The sequence below is a fragment of the Aulonocara sp. 'chitande type north' Nkhata Bay genome, linkage group LG3 (genome assembly GCF_057382095.1).
Source record: "Aulonocara sp. 'chitande type north' Nkhata Bay isolate Kocher_YH1m ecotype deep benthic linkage group LG3, A_spYH_male_GT1.1, whole genome shotgun sequence".
Lineage (NCBI taxonomy): Eukaryota > Metazoa > Chordata > Actinopteri > Cichliformes > Cichlidae > Aulonocara > Aulonocara sp. 'chitande type north' Nkhata Bay.
The window spans coordinates 52,596,690-52,613,454 of NC_141346.1; the positions used below are offsets into that span (position 1 = coordinate 52,596,690).

The 16,765-nt window shown below is 41.4% G+C and overlaps 2 protein-coding genes across 2 annotated transcripts; both read left to right on the plus strand.

Annotated features, from left to right (window-relative positions):
- The first annotated feature begins 1,698 nt into the window (after positions 1-1,698).
- Positions 1,699-13,508, plus strand: LOC147336170 (uncharacterized). Its single transcript, XM_086285205.1, has 4 exons — positions 1,699-11,343; positions 11,529-11,639; positions 11,785-11,819; positions 11,912-13,508. Exons 1-4 carry the CDS (start codon positions 10,941-10,943, stop codon positions 12,029-12,031), a joined length of 669 nt encoding a protein of 222 aa, XP_086141331.1. The 5' UTR covers positions 1,699-10,940; the 3' UTR covers positions 12,032-13,508.
- A 1,922-nt stretch (positions 13,509-15,430) lies between these two features.
- LOC147336171 (TRAF-interacting protein with FHA domain-containing protein A-like) lies at positions 15,431-16,405 on the plus strand. The gene is made up of 2 exons (XM_086286152.1): positions 15,431-15,441; positions 15,489-16,405. Exons 1-2 carry the CDS (start codon positions 15,431-15,433, stop codon positions 15,970-15,972), a joined length of 495 nt encoding a protein of 164 aa, XP_086142278.1. The 3' UTR covers positions 15,973-16,405.
- Positions 16,406-16,765: the final 360 nt, after the last annotated feature.

The following is a 16,765-nucleotide window of genomic DNA, read 5'->3' on the forward strand; positions in this document are numbered from 1 at the left end:
AGGTCAGACCAAACAATACAATTCTAAACAAAGAACAGGAATAAGATCATGCATGAAGTTGACCTCATGACCCTATATAAACACGAAGTACTGGGGCGGCTCTTCCCATATACAGTGGGGCAAAAAAGTATTTAGTCAGCCACCGATTGTGCAAGTTCCCCCACTTAAAATGATGACAGAGGTCAGTAATTTGCACCAGAGGTACACTTCAACTGTGAGAGACAGAATGTGAAAAAAAAATCCATGAATCCACATGGTAGGATTTGTAAAGAATTTATTCGTAAATCAGGGTGGAAAATAAGTATTTGGTCAATAACAAAAATACAACTCAATACTTTGTAACATAACCTTTGTTGGCAATAACAGAGGTCAAACGTTTACTATAGGTCTTTACCAGGTTTGCACACACAGTAGCTGGTATTTTGGCCCATTCCTCCATGCAGATCTTCTCGAGAGCAGTGATGTTTTGGGGCTGTCGCCGAGCAACACGGACTTTCAACTCCCGCCACAGATTTTCTATGGGGTTGAGGTCTGGAGACTGGCTAGGCCACTCCAGGACTTTCAAATGCTTTTTACGGAGCCACTCCTTTGTTGCCCGGGCGGTGTGTTTTGGATCATTATCATGTTGGAAGACCCAGCCTCGTTTCATCTTCAAAGTTCTCACTGATGGAAGGAGGTTTTGGCTCAAAATCTCACGATACATGGCCCCATTCATTCTGTCCTTAACACGGATCAGTCGTCCTGTCCCCTTGGCAGAAAAACAGCCCCATAGCATGATGTTTCCACCCCCATGCTTCACAGTAGGTATGGTGTTCTTGGGATGCAACTCAGTATTCGTCTTCCTCCAAACACGACGAGTTGAGTTTATACCAAAAGTTCTACTTTGGTTTCATCTGACCACATGACATTCTCCCAATCCTCTGCTGTATCATCCATGTGCTCTCTGGCAAACTTCAGACGGGCGTGGACATGCACTGGCTTCAGCAGCGGAACACGTCTGGCACTGCGGGATTTGATTCCCTGCCGTTGTAGTGTGTTACTGATGGTGACCTTTGTTACTTTGGTCCCAGCTCTCTGCAGGTCATTCACCAGGTCCCCCCGTGTGGTTCTGGGATCTTTGCTCACCGTTCTCATGATCGTTTTGACCCCACGGGATGAGATCTTGCGTGGAGCCCCAGATCGAGGGAGATTATCAGTGGTCTTGTATGTCTTCCATTTTCTGATGATTGCTCCCACAGTTGATTTTTTCACACCAAGCTGCTTGCCTATTGTAGATTCACTCTTCCCAGTCTGGTGCAGGTCTACAATACTTTTCCTGGTGTCCTTCGAAAGCTCTTTGGTCTTGGCCATGGCGAAGTTTGGAGTCTGACTGTTTGAGGCTGTGGACAGGTGTCTTTTATACAGATGATGAGTTCAAACAGGTGCCATTCATACAGGTAACGAGTGGGGGACAGAAAAGCTTCTTACAGAAGACGTTACAGGTCTGTGAGAGCCAGAGATTTTCCTTGTTTGAGGTGACCAAATACTTATTTTCCACCCTAATTTACGAATAAATTCTTTACAAATCCTACCATGTGGATTCATGGATTTTTTTTTCACATTCTGTCTCTCACAGTTGAAGTGTACCTCTGGTGCAAATTACTGACCTCTGTCATCATTTTAAGTGGGGGAACTTGCACAATCGGTGGCTGACTAAATACTTTTTTGCCCCACTGTACCTGTCTTAAATATAGGACCTGAATAAACAACATGGACAAACATGGTTAAAAAAACACATGCATGGATGTAATGGATGTAACTACTGCTACCACAAACAAAACCCGGGATAGTGTGTGTTAAGCAAAGTTACAGCAGCAATGTCTAAATTAAAGCATTATGGCTGACTGTAAAATAACAAGGAAAGAAATTATCAATATGGTTAAGGGATAAGTGGTAAATGAGTTCATGCCTAACCACTTTGTCACAGAGAGGTGAGCATTTTAGAGCAAAACCCTCCAGGCCTGCAGGGTTTTGCGTTAAAGTGATCAAATGACAGTGGGTGGAGGATTTGTTTCAATTATTATTTATATGGATTTGTTGTGATAAAAAAAAGACTGGATTGGAGACTGTTGGTGTGCTGGACCTGCATATTCTGGGAGTTCACAGAGGAAAAGCCTACTCCGAAATTAGAGGTAACCGATGAGAGGAAACTGTTCAAGACTTGGTGAGGAAGAGCAATATTGACATGTGCTTGGCTGTGTTTTCTCAGTGACCACCTTTTCCTGTTTTTAACCAGGCTAACAATTTTGACCATGGTGGCTTTGGACCTTGGATTGCAGGCCAGATCTGTGCCTGCAGCCACTAGTCTGCTTCAGAGGAAAATCTTGTATGCCCTAGTTTCACTTTGAATGTGGTGGTTTTCCACAGTTCACTATTTAGAACGTATTCATTTCCTGTGATGATGCCATTTTTGTGGCCCCTTTAGCATTGTCAACAGGATTGTGGCCAGTATATGAAACCACCTGCCTTAAAGTGATCAATATGGCAGATGAATTATCCAAAACTGTTAACATGGTCTCAAAAGTGGTCTGTAGTACAGCAGTGTGATTTTCTGCTGAGTGCAAAACCGTATGGGGATAAAACGGCTGTGGGTACCTTGCATGCCATGTTTTACAATTGCAGACAAAGGCCAGAAGAGCCTATTAGAAAGTTTACTTTACGTTCCAGAGAAGTCACCGCCTGCAGATAACGGAGCCACAAGACCCTTGGTGTGCTGACCTGCACATGCGTGATCAGTTTGCCTTAGGCCTCAGAGAAGGTGCGATATAAAATCTACAGCATCTGTTAAAGCATTACCCTAATCTCCCATTCAAACAGGTGAGCAAAGAGGCCTTACAGTGGGAAGCGCCTGCTTCCCACTGTAAGGCCTCTTTGTTACCAGTTATTACCAGGTTTTTGTTGTTGTTTTTTAATCCTATAATGCAAATATTTTTAACATTAGAAAATTTATTTTTGAATTATATTTTTTGCCGTAGCTCACACTGGAGAAGACAATCTGAAACAACAGGTGAAGTTTTTAGTTTTGTGTCTTTCACTATTTATCAGTTAATGGTTGTTTACTTTTCTACTCAGCTGTGAGACTGACAGTTCTTGTATCGACAGAGGCAGAGCTCAGGACTCCGGCACAATGGAGCTGTGACATTTTGGCCAGACACAGAAAGTCACCACAGCCCTGCATCAGTGGACACAAATGTTATTCCTCTGCTCGATAGACTCAGTAACTGAGCTTTCTGGCTGGTGGCTGTTCTTCTTTATAGGTTTCTTCCTCCTCCTTCGGTATTAATAATTCTAGATGAATATCATGGCACAGAAAGATGGGACAGTGTTATGATACAGTGAGCATTTGTACAGTTATTTTGGTCTTATTCTCAGAATTCTTTTATCTGTAATCAATCTTAAATATCAGTACAAATATAAAGGCCTTTCATCTTAAATCTTCTCGTGTTTCATATAGCTTCACTGCATCTTACTATGTTAGTAAAGGCAGAGGAACTCATGTACCTGTTTCCTAATAAATAATAGGGGGTTGTGAGAATAAATAAAAAAATTAATGAAATCATATCGATACTGCATAGAAATATATTTGACATGCCTAGAAAAGGCCTCCGCTAAATTCTAAAAGAGTAATAATTTGATAATGACAAGTTCACAACTTGTTTTTCATGCCCATCTTCTCAAAGCTGTGCAACTGCTGACCGTTAACCACAACAGAGTCAGTGGTTGCTTGACGTCTATACATAGTCATGACAAATACGAGCGCCTTTAGAACTTGTGAAAACACTCTGCACAGGCTGACAGGAAGTATTCACTACTTGATACAGACTGAACAGATCAGGTACATTAGCGTTACGATGGTTCCCATTAACAGTAAGAGTTCAAATGTATAGCAAAGTTTCGGGGGTTTTTTTCTTTAGATTTGCAAGGCTTGCAATATGTATCATTTTAACAAATTGTAAGCTTTTGTGCAGTGATTCAACATGTACTTTTAAACCTCAGGGATATCATTCTGTCGATATGGGAAGCATAAATAATTGTGAATCAATTTGATCTCTTTTGATGTAAATGGATAAGACAACACAACCAGTAAAAAGGGAATGGATTTGCAGGTAGTGGCTGCAGGCTGTCCCCTTCTCCTTGTCCCTCTGGACTAATTTTTGTCTAGTTTTGCTTTTTGCTAGTGTCCTTTCTTTACTGGTAGCAGTATAGGTGTTGCTACAGCATCTCCAGACCATTTTATGGGGGTAATCCTGTTTAGTTTACTTTTCCATGTATCTATGTTTGCTTGTATGGCCCAGTTATTATGACCCAAACTGGCCAAGCACTATTGATTCATTCTAATTTATGTAGTATTAACCGTAGCATCTAATTACTTGTGACAGATGAAAGATGTGAAAGATGAAATGAACTGCCCAAACGTGGACATTTGCATCTAGCTGTCAGATATTCATGTTGTGATTATCTTAACCACTACTGTTGGGTGGCAGATACATTTCAAATAAGACTGTGCAGATTTTTTTATGGCCACTCTAACCTACAGCGTTTCAAGAACCAATTTTACAATTTATCTTGTGATACTTTATTTGAAACTGTGAAAAATGCCTAAGATAACACACAATTGTATTTTTGCACCAACAAGGTGATTCCCGAAGAGGTTGAGCAAAAAAAAACTAGTATAACACAGTATGATGTGCAGTGTCTCCTTAAAAATTTGAGGAAACTGGACAAGTGAAGGACAAAAGAAAACATGCCAAGTCTAAAATTGAATATTGCAAAAATATGTACGGACCTTAGTGTCTGCACATGTGTGTTTTGACATGTGTGCATTCACTGCTGTTGTACATTTTAGAGAAGCTGTAAGGAAAGACTTCCGAACTCTCTCCCTCGCATACTGTGGGTGCAGCAATGTGTTACCGAAGGAGCTGTCCAGTGCTGTCAGGGTGACCCTGGTGTAATGATGTCTGTGTGTGTCTGCACATGTGTAGTCGTCTGCAAGGTGTTGTAGAGTCTGACAGCAGTTGGAAGGAAAGACTTGTGGAATCACTCAGTCTCACATCGTGGGTGCCGCAGCCACTGAAAGAGCTGCTCAGTGCTGTCAGAGTCTCCTGCATGGGGTGGGAGATATTGTCCAATGGGGATGACAGCTTAGCCACCATCATCCTGTCACTCACAACCTATACTGGCTCCAGGGGGCTCTTAGAGTTGGCCCTCCGGATCAGCTTGTTCAGTCTCTTCCTGTCCCCAGCAAAGATGCTGCTGCCCAGCAGACCACACCATGAAATATGGCTGAGGCCACCACGGAGTCATAGAAGGTCTTCAGGTGTGGGCCTTTCACTCCAAAAGACCTGAACCACCTGCAGCTATCCACACTCTCAATGTCCATGCCTTGGATGTTTAGTGGTTGCAGTGGAGGATGTTTGTGCCTGCGGAAGTCTACCACCAGCTCCTTGGTTTTTCTAGTGTTGATCTGGAGGTAGCTCTGCTGGCACCAGTTCACAAAGTGATCTGCCACGTGATACAATCTGAAAAGTGTTTGACTGGCACATTTATTTATCCTCAAAAATAAAGCAGTTGCCAAACATATGATAATGGTCCCAAACACACTGCTGATGCAGTAAAAGCATGTCTGGATTTAAAAAACAAACAAACACAAACTGCAACATCATCATTTGGCCTCCCCAAGTTTAACATTGTTGGAGAAGTGTGGGTACAAAAGATGGTAAACATCCAAAGAAGAGTTCTGAATATCATTCAGGAAGGCTGGAAAATTATTCCTCATGACTACAAGAAAGCTGCCCAACAGATTGCAGGCTGTGTTGAAGAATAGAAGTAATCATACCAAATATTGGCTTTCGTTTGTAAGCTGAGCAGGTTATTAATGGCATACAGAAGATATTCAGCTTACTCACAGTATGATGTATGCTGTATTCTAAAGAGGAAAGAGTATTCAGCCACATTTCCTGTGTCTAACTTTCACAATTTACTCTGCAGCGGCTACATCATCAGATAAAGCCGTAACCAGCTGTACATGTGTTGCTTTCTCAGTCATAGTCGTCTGTTTGTCGTGCAGAATGTGTACAGACTTGAGGATGAGTAAGGCATGCATCTGTTAACCTATCCAACAGTGCACGAAAAGAAAATGTTTAATGTCATTTCATGCTAAAGTCAACATCTTTGCCCCTCTAGTTTACACCTTAATCTGTAGGTTTCCTTTAACCTGGCTGCATAAGAGAACCTCTTTCCTGTTGAGGCCATCTAGTCAAAACGTAGGGTCAAGAAAAGCTCACAATAATCATTTATGTCCATCTGATAAATAAACATTTCTAACTAAATGAGACCCAAATTAACAAAAATATGTGATAAAATATGTTTCATCACAGCGCTTTGGTGACATTTGGTGGAGGTAATGCTAAATTATCTATGTAGGAAAATTAACTTTCACCTTTAATCTTAATTATGCAAATTCTCATGACCATGAGTGACGAAACGTTTCTCCCACAAAACGCTACGTCCAGATGAACAGAATCAACTTTTGGAGATTTACTTTCCTGGATGATTGAGAATGCATCAAGACGCTTCTGCTCAAACATTGATGTACCCGGTTTGAATGAAGAAATAAACATGTACAGTACTCCACCTCTTTAAAGCAAAAGATCTCAGAGATAAAGTGTCATAGCAGTGAGGCAACGCACACAATGAGGAGCTTCATCTGGATACCAGCTTTATTTCCCTGCAGCCAGAGTAAGTACTGAATTAGGAATTGTTTAATATTAGCTGTCCCCTTCTCAGCTAAAAATAAATCAAATCTGAACAGTTTCTTTTAGACTGGATTTCTGTTTCGACCTCTGAGTCTGAGACTGTGGAGCCTTGTCATGCCACTGATATTTAAGGGCTCTTAAATGTGTTTGCCTTGAGGAGAATTTGTGTAAAATGTAAACATTTTAAATTCATAAAGTTTTGTCTCCTTTATTGATCATGCAGAGCAGTGTTCCAGTTTAATAACTAAGCTGGCATGTTTGATGATGGCTACTTTGGCTGCTGTATTTCTAGTGATCACCATCGGTAGGTAGTAAACGAATCGCTGCACTGATCCTACTTTTGTCTCCACATGATGTTACGTAGTTCATGAACAACAACACATTCACCAAGAGCAGAACCCTTGCATTTTTTGAGGATCTTGTGTTCAGTAGGAGTATCTGAGATGTGTTTTCTTGAAACACTGTTTCTGCGGCTTTCAAACCATAAAACACACTACTCCAAAACTTGGTCCACTCCAAAGACCAGTCTAAGGAACTTGGAAAGAAAAGTGTCTGGACATCTTTAGGTTTCTTGAAGATGTCACCTCTCATCTGAGAAACTTCTTTTCAGTTCTAAGAGCAATTGGTGGAGAGTGCAGAACCTTCACAGACATATTGCCTTCCAAGGACCAGGTTCCCCAGCACAAACAGTAGTACAGTACACAAGGTGCAAGGACCATTGCCATAAACGTGTAGATTGGGGAAACCAAACAACCCCTGGCTAAGCAGATGACACGACAAATAAGAGCTGCCTCCTCAGGCCGGGACTCTGCAGTCTATTTACACCAACAGAGGACTAGCCACTCTTTCAGTGATCAGGTTGTGCACTTCATTGACAGGGAGGAACGGTCCATCCTGTGAGCATTGCAGAGGAACATTAAGTACTCAGTGATGGACAGGAAGGTGTTGCATCCACCAGGATCAGTTGGACAACAAGACTTGGGGAGGGGTAAAAAAAAAAAAAAAAAAAAAAAAAAGACCAAATGACAGAAATCAATGAGCTACAACTCTTAATACACAGCACATTGTTGCGTTTCTGAAAAGTGTTTCAAGTTCTGCAGGTTGGGACCCATTCTTCAGACAAACAGAGATCCCATAACAAGCAATTCATCATTTGCTGAAAGTCTACAAGGAAGTTTGCCGCTTAAATTATGTTTATCTGTCTCTCTAACCAAGCCTAACTTACCCTTAAATTAAGATTTTCCAATTAAGGTGAATAATAATGGACTTGATCTTTCACCTCACGTATTTGTTTAGTGATTTTTTCCTCACTACACTCAAATGCTTTTCTACATTGCTGTGATTTGGCTCTATAAATAAAACTGAATCGAATCGTCCCTCCACTGGGCTCGTCACATCCCAGCCGAGCTCACACTCTGCACTGGAGTCTGTCGCTCTATGCCACTGCGGCTCCCCTCGTGGCATCGCCCTGCAAGTAAACAAATATTGGCCAGAAGCATCATCCCGGAAGCTGGCATGGCTAATAGCCGTGGCGACCCTCTCCCAGCACAGCTGCACCTGGTGAACAACAGTGGAGACACTACTCACAGATGTACTTCTGCCGTGCTGTCAATCACACGCATTGTCTCCTACTGTCAGGACTGCCACGTTACACTGACTGGTCAGTCTCCAAATGAGTCGCCACACTTCACAATCAGGCAGGAGGTCCCTCTTTTTCACACTGGCATTAGTACTCAGCCAGCTCCCTTTTAATAGGTCCATTAACAGCTGATAGGTCACCTCAGGACACATGGCCTCAGCAGGTGATCACTATCAGCCAATTTGTCAGGACCAGAGGAGTTTCCCGCCTTCAGGCTCGCACACCTGGTGGCAATAACACACTTGCTCTGATGATTTCATTTGGGCAGCTTAATAAGGAAGCAGCGGTGGATCAGGCTTTGTTTGACTGTAGCCCTGAAAGCAGTTCAATAAGAACAGATCATTAGAATGAAAGCAACATGCTTTTACTGATGTCCAGAATTTTAAATTTTGGCGGTTAGAGTCCAACAGCCCGTCTCAGCACAACAGAACCCCAGCGGTGATAAGTATTAGAGTCGGACCTCTCAGAGTCTAGACGCTGGTGGTGGTAGAGATGAAGATGGAGGCTGAGCGATGAGGCGGGTTGCACAAAGGCATCTCCAAAGGAGAGTGACAGATAGACAAAGACTGGCTTGACAGTCTATTCCTGTAATGCATTTTATAAAGTTAATTTTTGAGAACGCAGCTTCACAGGTGTATGTTGAGCCAAACATGGTGAGCACATACATGGCCAACGTGTATCATACTCTTGGGGACAAGCCACCCAACGGTGCTCAAGCTTTCCGATAGCCGATAGTGGAGTCCAGGTCTCTTGGTCATTCTGAACCAGAACATCTCTGGAGAGCAGCCTTCATGTCACTAGTGGCCTGGATGTCAATCAGTTCACTTCAAACAGCTGCCTCGTCAAGGCCAGTATATGGCTTGTTGTGCTTGGAGAAAACCCAGGCAGCCTGCTGAGACGTGGTTATTTTCCCTCTCTTGTTCAGTTAAAGTTCAGTTAAGTTTCAAAGCATCTTTTTTTTTTTTCTCTGATGGGTCTCTGACTGTTCAGGATATGACGCTTTGAGGTTTAAATACTTTGTGGTGTTGTGGTAGCTCAATTTATATTCTTCAGCAACAGCGACAGTTTCACTGCAAATGAGGTTTACAGGTACAGCGTTTCTAAAGGTTGCCCTATGAATACATATCGGTTCAGTCTTCATTATAGCAGCGGTTTTCTGCATCAACTTTCCGCTTGAGGTTGTGTTGTTGAGGTAAAGGTTAAGGTTAGGTTTTCTTTGCAAACCATGACATTGCATGTGACAGTGATGGACAACATGAGGGCCTCACAAGTATGAAGCTTAACATATCACAGTCGCCCTCTTGTGGCTTGTTGCAGTACCGATAATGAGTCCATCAACACTGACCAGGTGAAGAAATAACATCAACTTGGGAGGAAAAATATAATGAAATAATCACATATTACCAATGATACTGTATTATTTTATTGTACAACAGCATCTGCCCCTCAATGTCTGCCAAGAAAAATTCAGGCCCTTGGACAAATGTAGTTGCCGACCCCTGCCATAAGCTCATTCAAAAGTCATTAAGCTGTTTTCCTGTAATAATAATAATAATGGATTGGATTTATATAGCGCTTTTCAAGGCACCCAAAGCGCTTTACAATACCACTATTCATTCACTCTCACATTCACACAGTGGTGGAGGCAGCTACAGTTGTAGCCACAGCTGCCCTGGGGCAGACTGACAGAAGCGAGGCTGCCATATCGTGCCATCGGCCCCTCTGGCCAACACCAGTAGGCAAGTAGGGTAAAGTGTCTTGCCCAGGGACACAACAACCAGGACAGAGAGCCCAGGGATCGAACCGGCGACCTTCCGGTTACAGATGCGATTCCCTAACCCCCTGAGCCACGGTCGCCCTAGACTTCTACAGGACCAAAGTCTTTCTTTGCAACAGCATCTATTGCCATCTGGTGGCTTTCTGAGAGAATACAGGCAATGGACTTACACATTGCCTTCCCTTCCCCAACCCAGAAGCTGACATCCATATTCTATACTGTCTATGGCCCAAACCGATTCAGTTGGCACTCACAATTTAAGTCAAAATTAAGTGCAATTAACTGTTTTTTGCTTTTAATGGAAAGCTTGATGAATTATTAAACATGGTGTGTACAACATACTTTCAAGGTTGAAGATTTATTTTTAATTTGGTTAATTTGTTTATATGTGGACAATCATGTAATTTGTCTCTTACATTTAATTTTCTCAAAGCAAACGGTAACATTTATACAAACAATTTGAAGAAAGCAGCACTGGAGACTAATTAGCAAATCATCAGTGTTAAACTGTGTGTAGGCGTGTTCATATGTGTGTGCTTATAGTAGAAACCACACCTTTTCAGACCTTTGTGTAGAGCTCCATTTCAGGGGCATCGTATGCACAATGTGGAGCTGTCCCTCTCTCACAGTTTTGTTTCTCCTCAGCCTCAGTGAGTGGAATTCATTTACACAGAATTGATTGCATTTTCTATACGATTCCGTTAATTCGTTTGCCAAAACTTTATCTTGCATGTCCAGTTTTTTGGAGTTTTTTTTAAATTTATGTTTTGTTTTGTTCTTATTTTCAGGTTGGATCTCCGTCTCTGTTTCTGATTCTCAGACTTTTGAGGTTCAGTCTGGAGAAGAAGTCACGCTGCTGTGCTCCAACTATTCCAGTTCTCCCACAGAGATATTCTGGTTCAGAGTGACCAAGAGATCTGAACTCCACTGTATCTGCTCTATGTCCCAGCCTCATGAACCTGCTTCATTCTGCACAGGAATTCAAAGTGGAAAATTTGAAATGAGCACCAACATATCCACGGTGTTTCTTAAAATCAAACAAGTGGATTTATTGGACTCGGGGCTGTATTTCTGTGGAACATACTTAAGCAATTATGCAGTTATTGTTCATGCAACAAATGTAGAGGTCCAAGGTAGGAATTTTATATTGATTTCATTTTGATGAATGCATGAAAACATGGATCTAAGTTTTAGATTCGGAATGTTGAAGTTGGAAAATCTTCCTAGCATTAAAACTTAACAACACTAAACTTAGCATTTATTTTATAACTGTAGCACACTGTGTCACTGTTATTTAATTCACTTATGTTTCTCATAGATGTGTTTGATGGATTACCAAAGATGATGAGTGTGGTCCTGGGTGCTCTGACAGTTTTTCTCATTGTGGCCGTCATCTATCTGGCTGCTAAAATCAAACATCTCCAGAAAGGTATTTTTGTTTCCACAGACTTTCACATATACTGTTGCTATATAAGAGAAACATTTTTCTTCTTGTTTAAAAAAAATCCTTCAATAGCATTAGTTAGAAACATTGCAACTAAAATGACTATACAATTTATTTCTGTGCTTTGCAGTACCTCACACTGGAGAACAGAATCTACAGGAAGAGGTGATGCGTTTCATTTTGTGTCCTTCCTAGATTACGATGTTTCTTTTTCTTTACCTGCTTAGTTATGAGACTGACAGTCCTTTCATTCACAGAGCCAGAGCTCAGACCCGGATTATGCTGCTGTGACATTTCATCCAAAAACAGAAAGTCACCACAGGCTGGCATCAGTCAGAGAAGTGGACTCAGATGTTATTTATTCCTCCACTAGATAGAATCAGAAAACATCTGGAACTGTGTGGAACTGAGGTTTTATTATTGATTTTCTGATGTTTGTTTGGTGGATTTCCATAGCTGGAAAAAAAAAAGAAATTATGAATAAAAGTTGGACAAAAATGAACAAAAAGAAAAATTGTTTTTTAATTTCTTACTATGTGCTATTATTTTAATTGCATGTTTTTTCTTTATAATTCTAGTAATGGCATCTCACTGGCAGAACATGTCTTTGTTTCATATAGTCCCGTAAACCTGATTGATTACTTTTTGCCACTGTTCTTCACTGCCGTTAGCATGAGACAAGGCCTGGGTATTCTCCTGATAAGATAACACATGATGTCACAGGAGATCTCCTCCCAGATTCAGATAGAGGTGATGAGTGATCTCCTGAACAGTGTGTGTATTGGCAGCATTGGATATGTGATATGTAACATCCCAGATTCTTTCAATTTTAGGTCTAAAGAAATTAAGACCCAGTTAATGTCTCTGCACTGCCCACCCAGCTGGTCACATATGACCAGGCACTGTCCTCGGTCAAAAGGAATTCAGAGTCAGCTGCCCCAAATGAGGTCTGAAAAAAGCTCTACGGCCTGAGGAACCACTCAGTACCACCCAGTCAGGGTACCAGTGGGTAGCAGGTCGGGGTCTGTATGTCCCTTCATGGATGTGTCTCCCCAAATCATCACCGCCCCACTGCCAAACTGGTGCAGGTGATATTTACTACAATTCTGTAACGGAAACCCTTTTTAAACTGCACAGATTACTGAGAGCCAAATATTCAGGCACACATACACAATTTGCAGTAGTTTACCCACAGTGTGTGGTTTGGTCTATGCTGTATTCTAAACAACAGGAAGAAGAGCGTTCACCAGCATGCTAGCATTTCCTGCATCTTTCACAATTTAGCCACAAAGGACAGTAGATAAAGTAATAACTGACTGTGCTCATGCTGTTTTCTCAAGCATGGTGGTCCATTAGTTCTGGAGAATGTGTTAAAGATCAGACATGCAACACTTTCACGTCCTGCAGGTTTTTAATATTGTTTACTGAATGGATTTTACTCCAATATAACCAACAGTACACAAAAAGAAAAGGTTCTAAAGTCACAGTCATCTTTCTGACTGTTTGGTGCCCATGGCAGATAACTTGTCTCTACAGATATTCTAAACTTACAACCCCTCTTTGTCACAAAGCATGCAGACTGCAGTCATGTTATCTGTACTGTTGTTTGAAGCCTTTACAGAATTAAATAACACTCACAAAGTGTGTGTGACTCAATTTATTTCAAATTTCAGCAAATGGCTGCAAGATATTGTCTCCATATAGGAAAATAGGCCTTACCCTATAAAATACATTCAGAAATCAAGTTGCATTACAATTAAACACTGTTACCTTTTTGCATTCTTTTTTAAACCAGTGTTATCAGTTGACTTAATCATTGCACTGTGGTGACCACGGTCTATGTCCACCTAGAACACCAGGGTAGGTAAAGCTTGTTAATTCACTGGTTAAGACTGAACTGAAGTGTCCAGTTTGAGTAAACAAATTAACATGTACAGGATCTCAAAGATAGTCCCAGGCAAACTGAATTACTGTAGTGCAACTGTTGGGTTATTTACTGGAATGATAACTGCTCTTTTTCCCAGCTAAAATAATAAAAATAGTAATTAAACTGTTTGTTTCGGACTCTTTTGACCTCTGAGTCTCAGACTGGGAGGTCCAGCCTGATTAAGAGGTCACCCTGAGGTGCTCCAACATCTCCAGAGTTATACCTTACACATTGTGGTCCAGAATAGATGTTAACAGAAACAAGATCAGAGCACCACCTCTATGCACTGGTCTAGTGGTGATGCAGCATTCTGTCGTGGATTTCAAAACGGAAAATTTGACATGAGCGCCAACATCTCCTTTCTTAAGAGCTTTCTTAAGTTTTGTCCACTTTATTGATCGAGCAGAGCAATGTTCTAGTTTAATAACTGAGCTGGCATGTTTAATAACTGCTTTGACTGCTGTTCTTGTAGTGATGATCGTGGATCTCCTGGTGAAAATCTTCATCCTTCAAACAGATCAGGTCAATCAGACGAGTGACCGAACAATTGCAAATGTCTTTTTTCGCCAGAAAGTAAATGAACCACTGCCCTGACCCTACTGTGTTTTACTTGTCATCAAACAGCTCGTCACCGGATCCCTTGTCTGCATTCATGACACTCAGTTTCACTAAGCCTCGGTTTTTACCTTTGACTTACAGAGGGCAAAGTTTTGGATGATGGTGCATTCTGTGATTGTGCCATACTCGCTAAAGAGTGTCCTGAATTCTTCCTCATCTGCCTTTTGGGGCACATTTCCCACAAAAATATCTTCACCATTGTTAAATATCTGAATAAAAAACTAAAATAATAAATGAAAGCAACAGTCGTCCTGATGTCTTAGAACAGCAGCAGGATCGCATATTACTTTTTTGTATTTGTCTTGTAAATTACTGCACTCTTGTGGCCACAAGCAGGTACTGCATCTGAAAGCTTTTCTGGGGAGGTAGTTGTGATCAGATGACAAAGATGGAGCTTGTGAAACAGAGGGGAGAGCAGCATTTTTGGACAGCTCTGGCTTTGATGGGTGACTAGTTATAGCTGTGAACCCAAATCTACAGCGTGGTAAATAGACTTTAAAAGCGTACAAGCGTCTTAAAACAGTCCGCTAGCAAGCAAAGCTAAGCTAACACTCAACAGCGCTGCAGAGGTGAAAAGCGGCGGAAAAACACTGAGGTTAGGAACCATCCAGCTTTTAAAATGCGACCAATTGTAAATATCGTGACAAGACGATATACATGCCCTGCTACTTTTAGCCGCCACAGCGATTTAAAACCCGTGGAGACGTTTCCTTTTACCGACTTCCGGTGCTTTTTTGCCTGCCTGCCACGATACAAGCTAGATTCTATGACAAACACAGCGCCACCCTGTGTATAGGAGGGCGCATTGATCTACTGAAGGACTGGTTAATTTAAAGAAAAGTAAACCAGTACTTTAGACCTTTCAAGCCAATGATAACTAATAACTCTATGGTACATATAATCTACTTTCTATTCAATATGCCCAGTACAGTTAAAAATTATAATACTGCACTATTTTCTGTCTGAACAGCCTTAAACAAACTTCCTGTATCATACCGTGGCCCTTAAGTAAGTGACTTCATAAGCTGTGGTATGAAATGGTTTGTATATGTTTGGTCATATCCACCTCTCCGACATTTATTAACATTAGCTTTTCTCTGCTTGACTCATATCGTGGCAGAGGATTAGTTAATGTGTAACAGTTGAATATTGCAGAGTTCCTTCTTCCCGCTCTAGTTTTAGATACTGTGAAACAGATGCTGTGCCTTAATGTCAACTTTAAGGTTCATCCATGGACTCCAGGTGGAGATTTCACCAGTGTAGTGTGACATTCATACGCTCATCCACAGAGTGTGTGTTAGACTACTCTGTAAGGGCTTTTATGGTCGTCTTCCTCTGGGAGCCAGAAGAAGACACACTGCCGACGACCCTCTCAGGCTGGGCCGTGACACCGAAACCTGTGCCTACGTCCTGCTTGATCCCCGGGTGTCCCGTAAGCAGCTGGCGCTCTACGCCTACCACATTCCCCAGAGCTCAGAGATGCTGTTTACCATCCAGAATCTGAGCCAGAGGGGGAAACTGTCAGTGAACACCTCAGCACTGGGATACCTGGAGAGGATGGATCTGCCATACAAAGCTCTGATCCGGTTCGGAGAGTATGAGATCCTGATCATCCGCGAGTCTGGTGAAACCAAGGCCAACTTTGAGGTAGAGTTTGAGGTGCTGGCAGTACCTCCTTCCAGAGAGACACCCATGAGTATGATGAACAACTTCTCAGCTGAGCTCAGTGTACGCAACCCTCTGGAGAGTGATGAGATGCACTATCCTTACTGACATGTATATTGTTTATGTTAATGACTTAGCGAACTTACAGGCAAATTGCTGTGGTGTTGTTACATTAGAGTTCAAGCTGGCTGAGACAAATCTGCCCTCTTTGTACCCTGTAGATATTAAAAAACTCTTATCATAATATGATTACAGCTACATTTAAAGCGTTTTAAATGCAAATGTTTTAGAACCTTAAAGCAACTTGTTTCTATATTTTCAGTGTAAGAAATTAAACTGTTTTTCTGCACATGGTTTTAGATAATGTTTGATGTGACTGCCAATTATACACACTTTGAGTTTATGGAAATGGTTTATAGAGGCCTTTACCTTGAACACAAACCAATTTGGCTTATTGAGACAGGTTTATCAAGAGATCAGATAAAACAGCTACAGTTATAAAGTTATCTACATACACGACAAAGTGCAAACCCGAATAGTTTCAGACACAGCGTTCTGACATTTTGTCAGATGAATATAATTAAATATAATTTATAATTCTAATTTCCTTTGTGTGTCTTCAGTGTAACAGTTACAACATGGTTTTCCAGCTCAGGGCCATGCAAGGAAATAAAAATGACATCCGTAGCTGCAGGTACTGCAAAAGTCTCAGATAAGTCCACATAAACTCCTCAAAGTGTCAACAAGAAGTTGTTTAGCCATCAGATTGTTTGGTGAAGCAGCATACTGCATTCTAGTTTCAGTCTGACAAACACCGGTTACACAAGTGTAAATAGGAAAAATACCCACAGTATATGGCTTGAAATGAAGCAAAATGCATCCTAATGTTACTGCAGAACAG

What these genes read in the sequence shown, in the direction of transcription:
- LOC147336170 (XM_086285205.1), top strand. Translation starts at nt 10,941, where the DNA reads ATGTCCAGTTTTTTGGAGTTTTTTTTAAATTTATGTTTTGTTTTGTTC. An exon ending in AACAAATGTAGAGGTCCAAG is followed by an intron (nt 11,344 to 11,528) that starts GTAGGAATTTTA and finishes TGTTTCTCATAG; the next exon opens with ATGTGTTTGATGGATTACCA. An exon ending in AACAGAATCTACAGGAAGAG is followed by an intron (nt 11,820 to 11,911) that starts GTGATGCGTTTC and finishes TTTCATTCACAG; the next exon opens with AGCCAGAGCTCAGACCCGGA.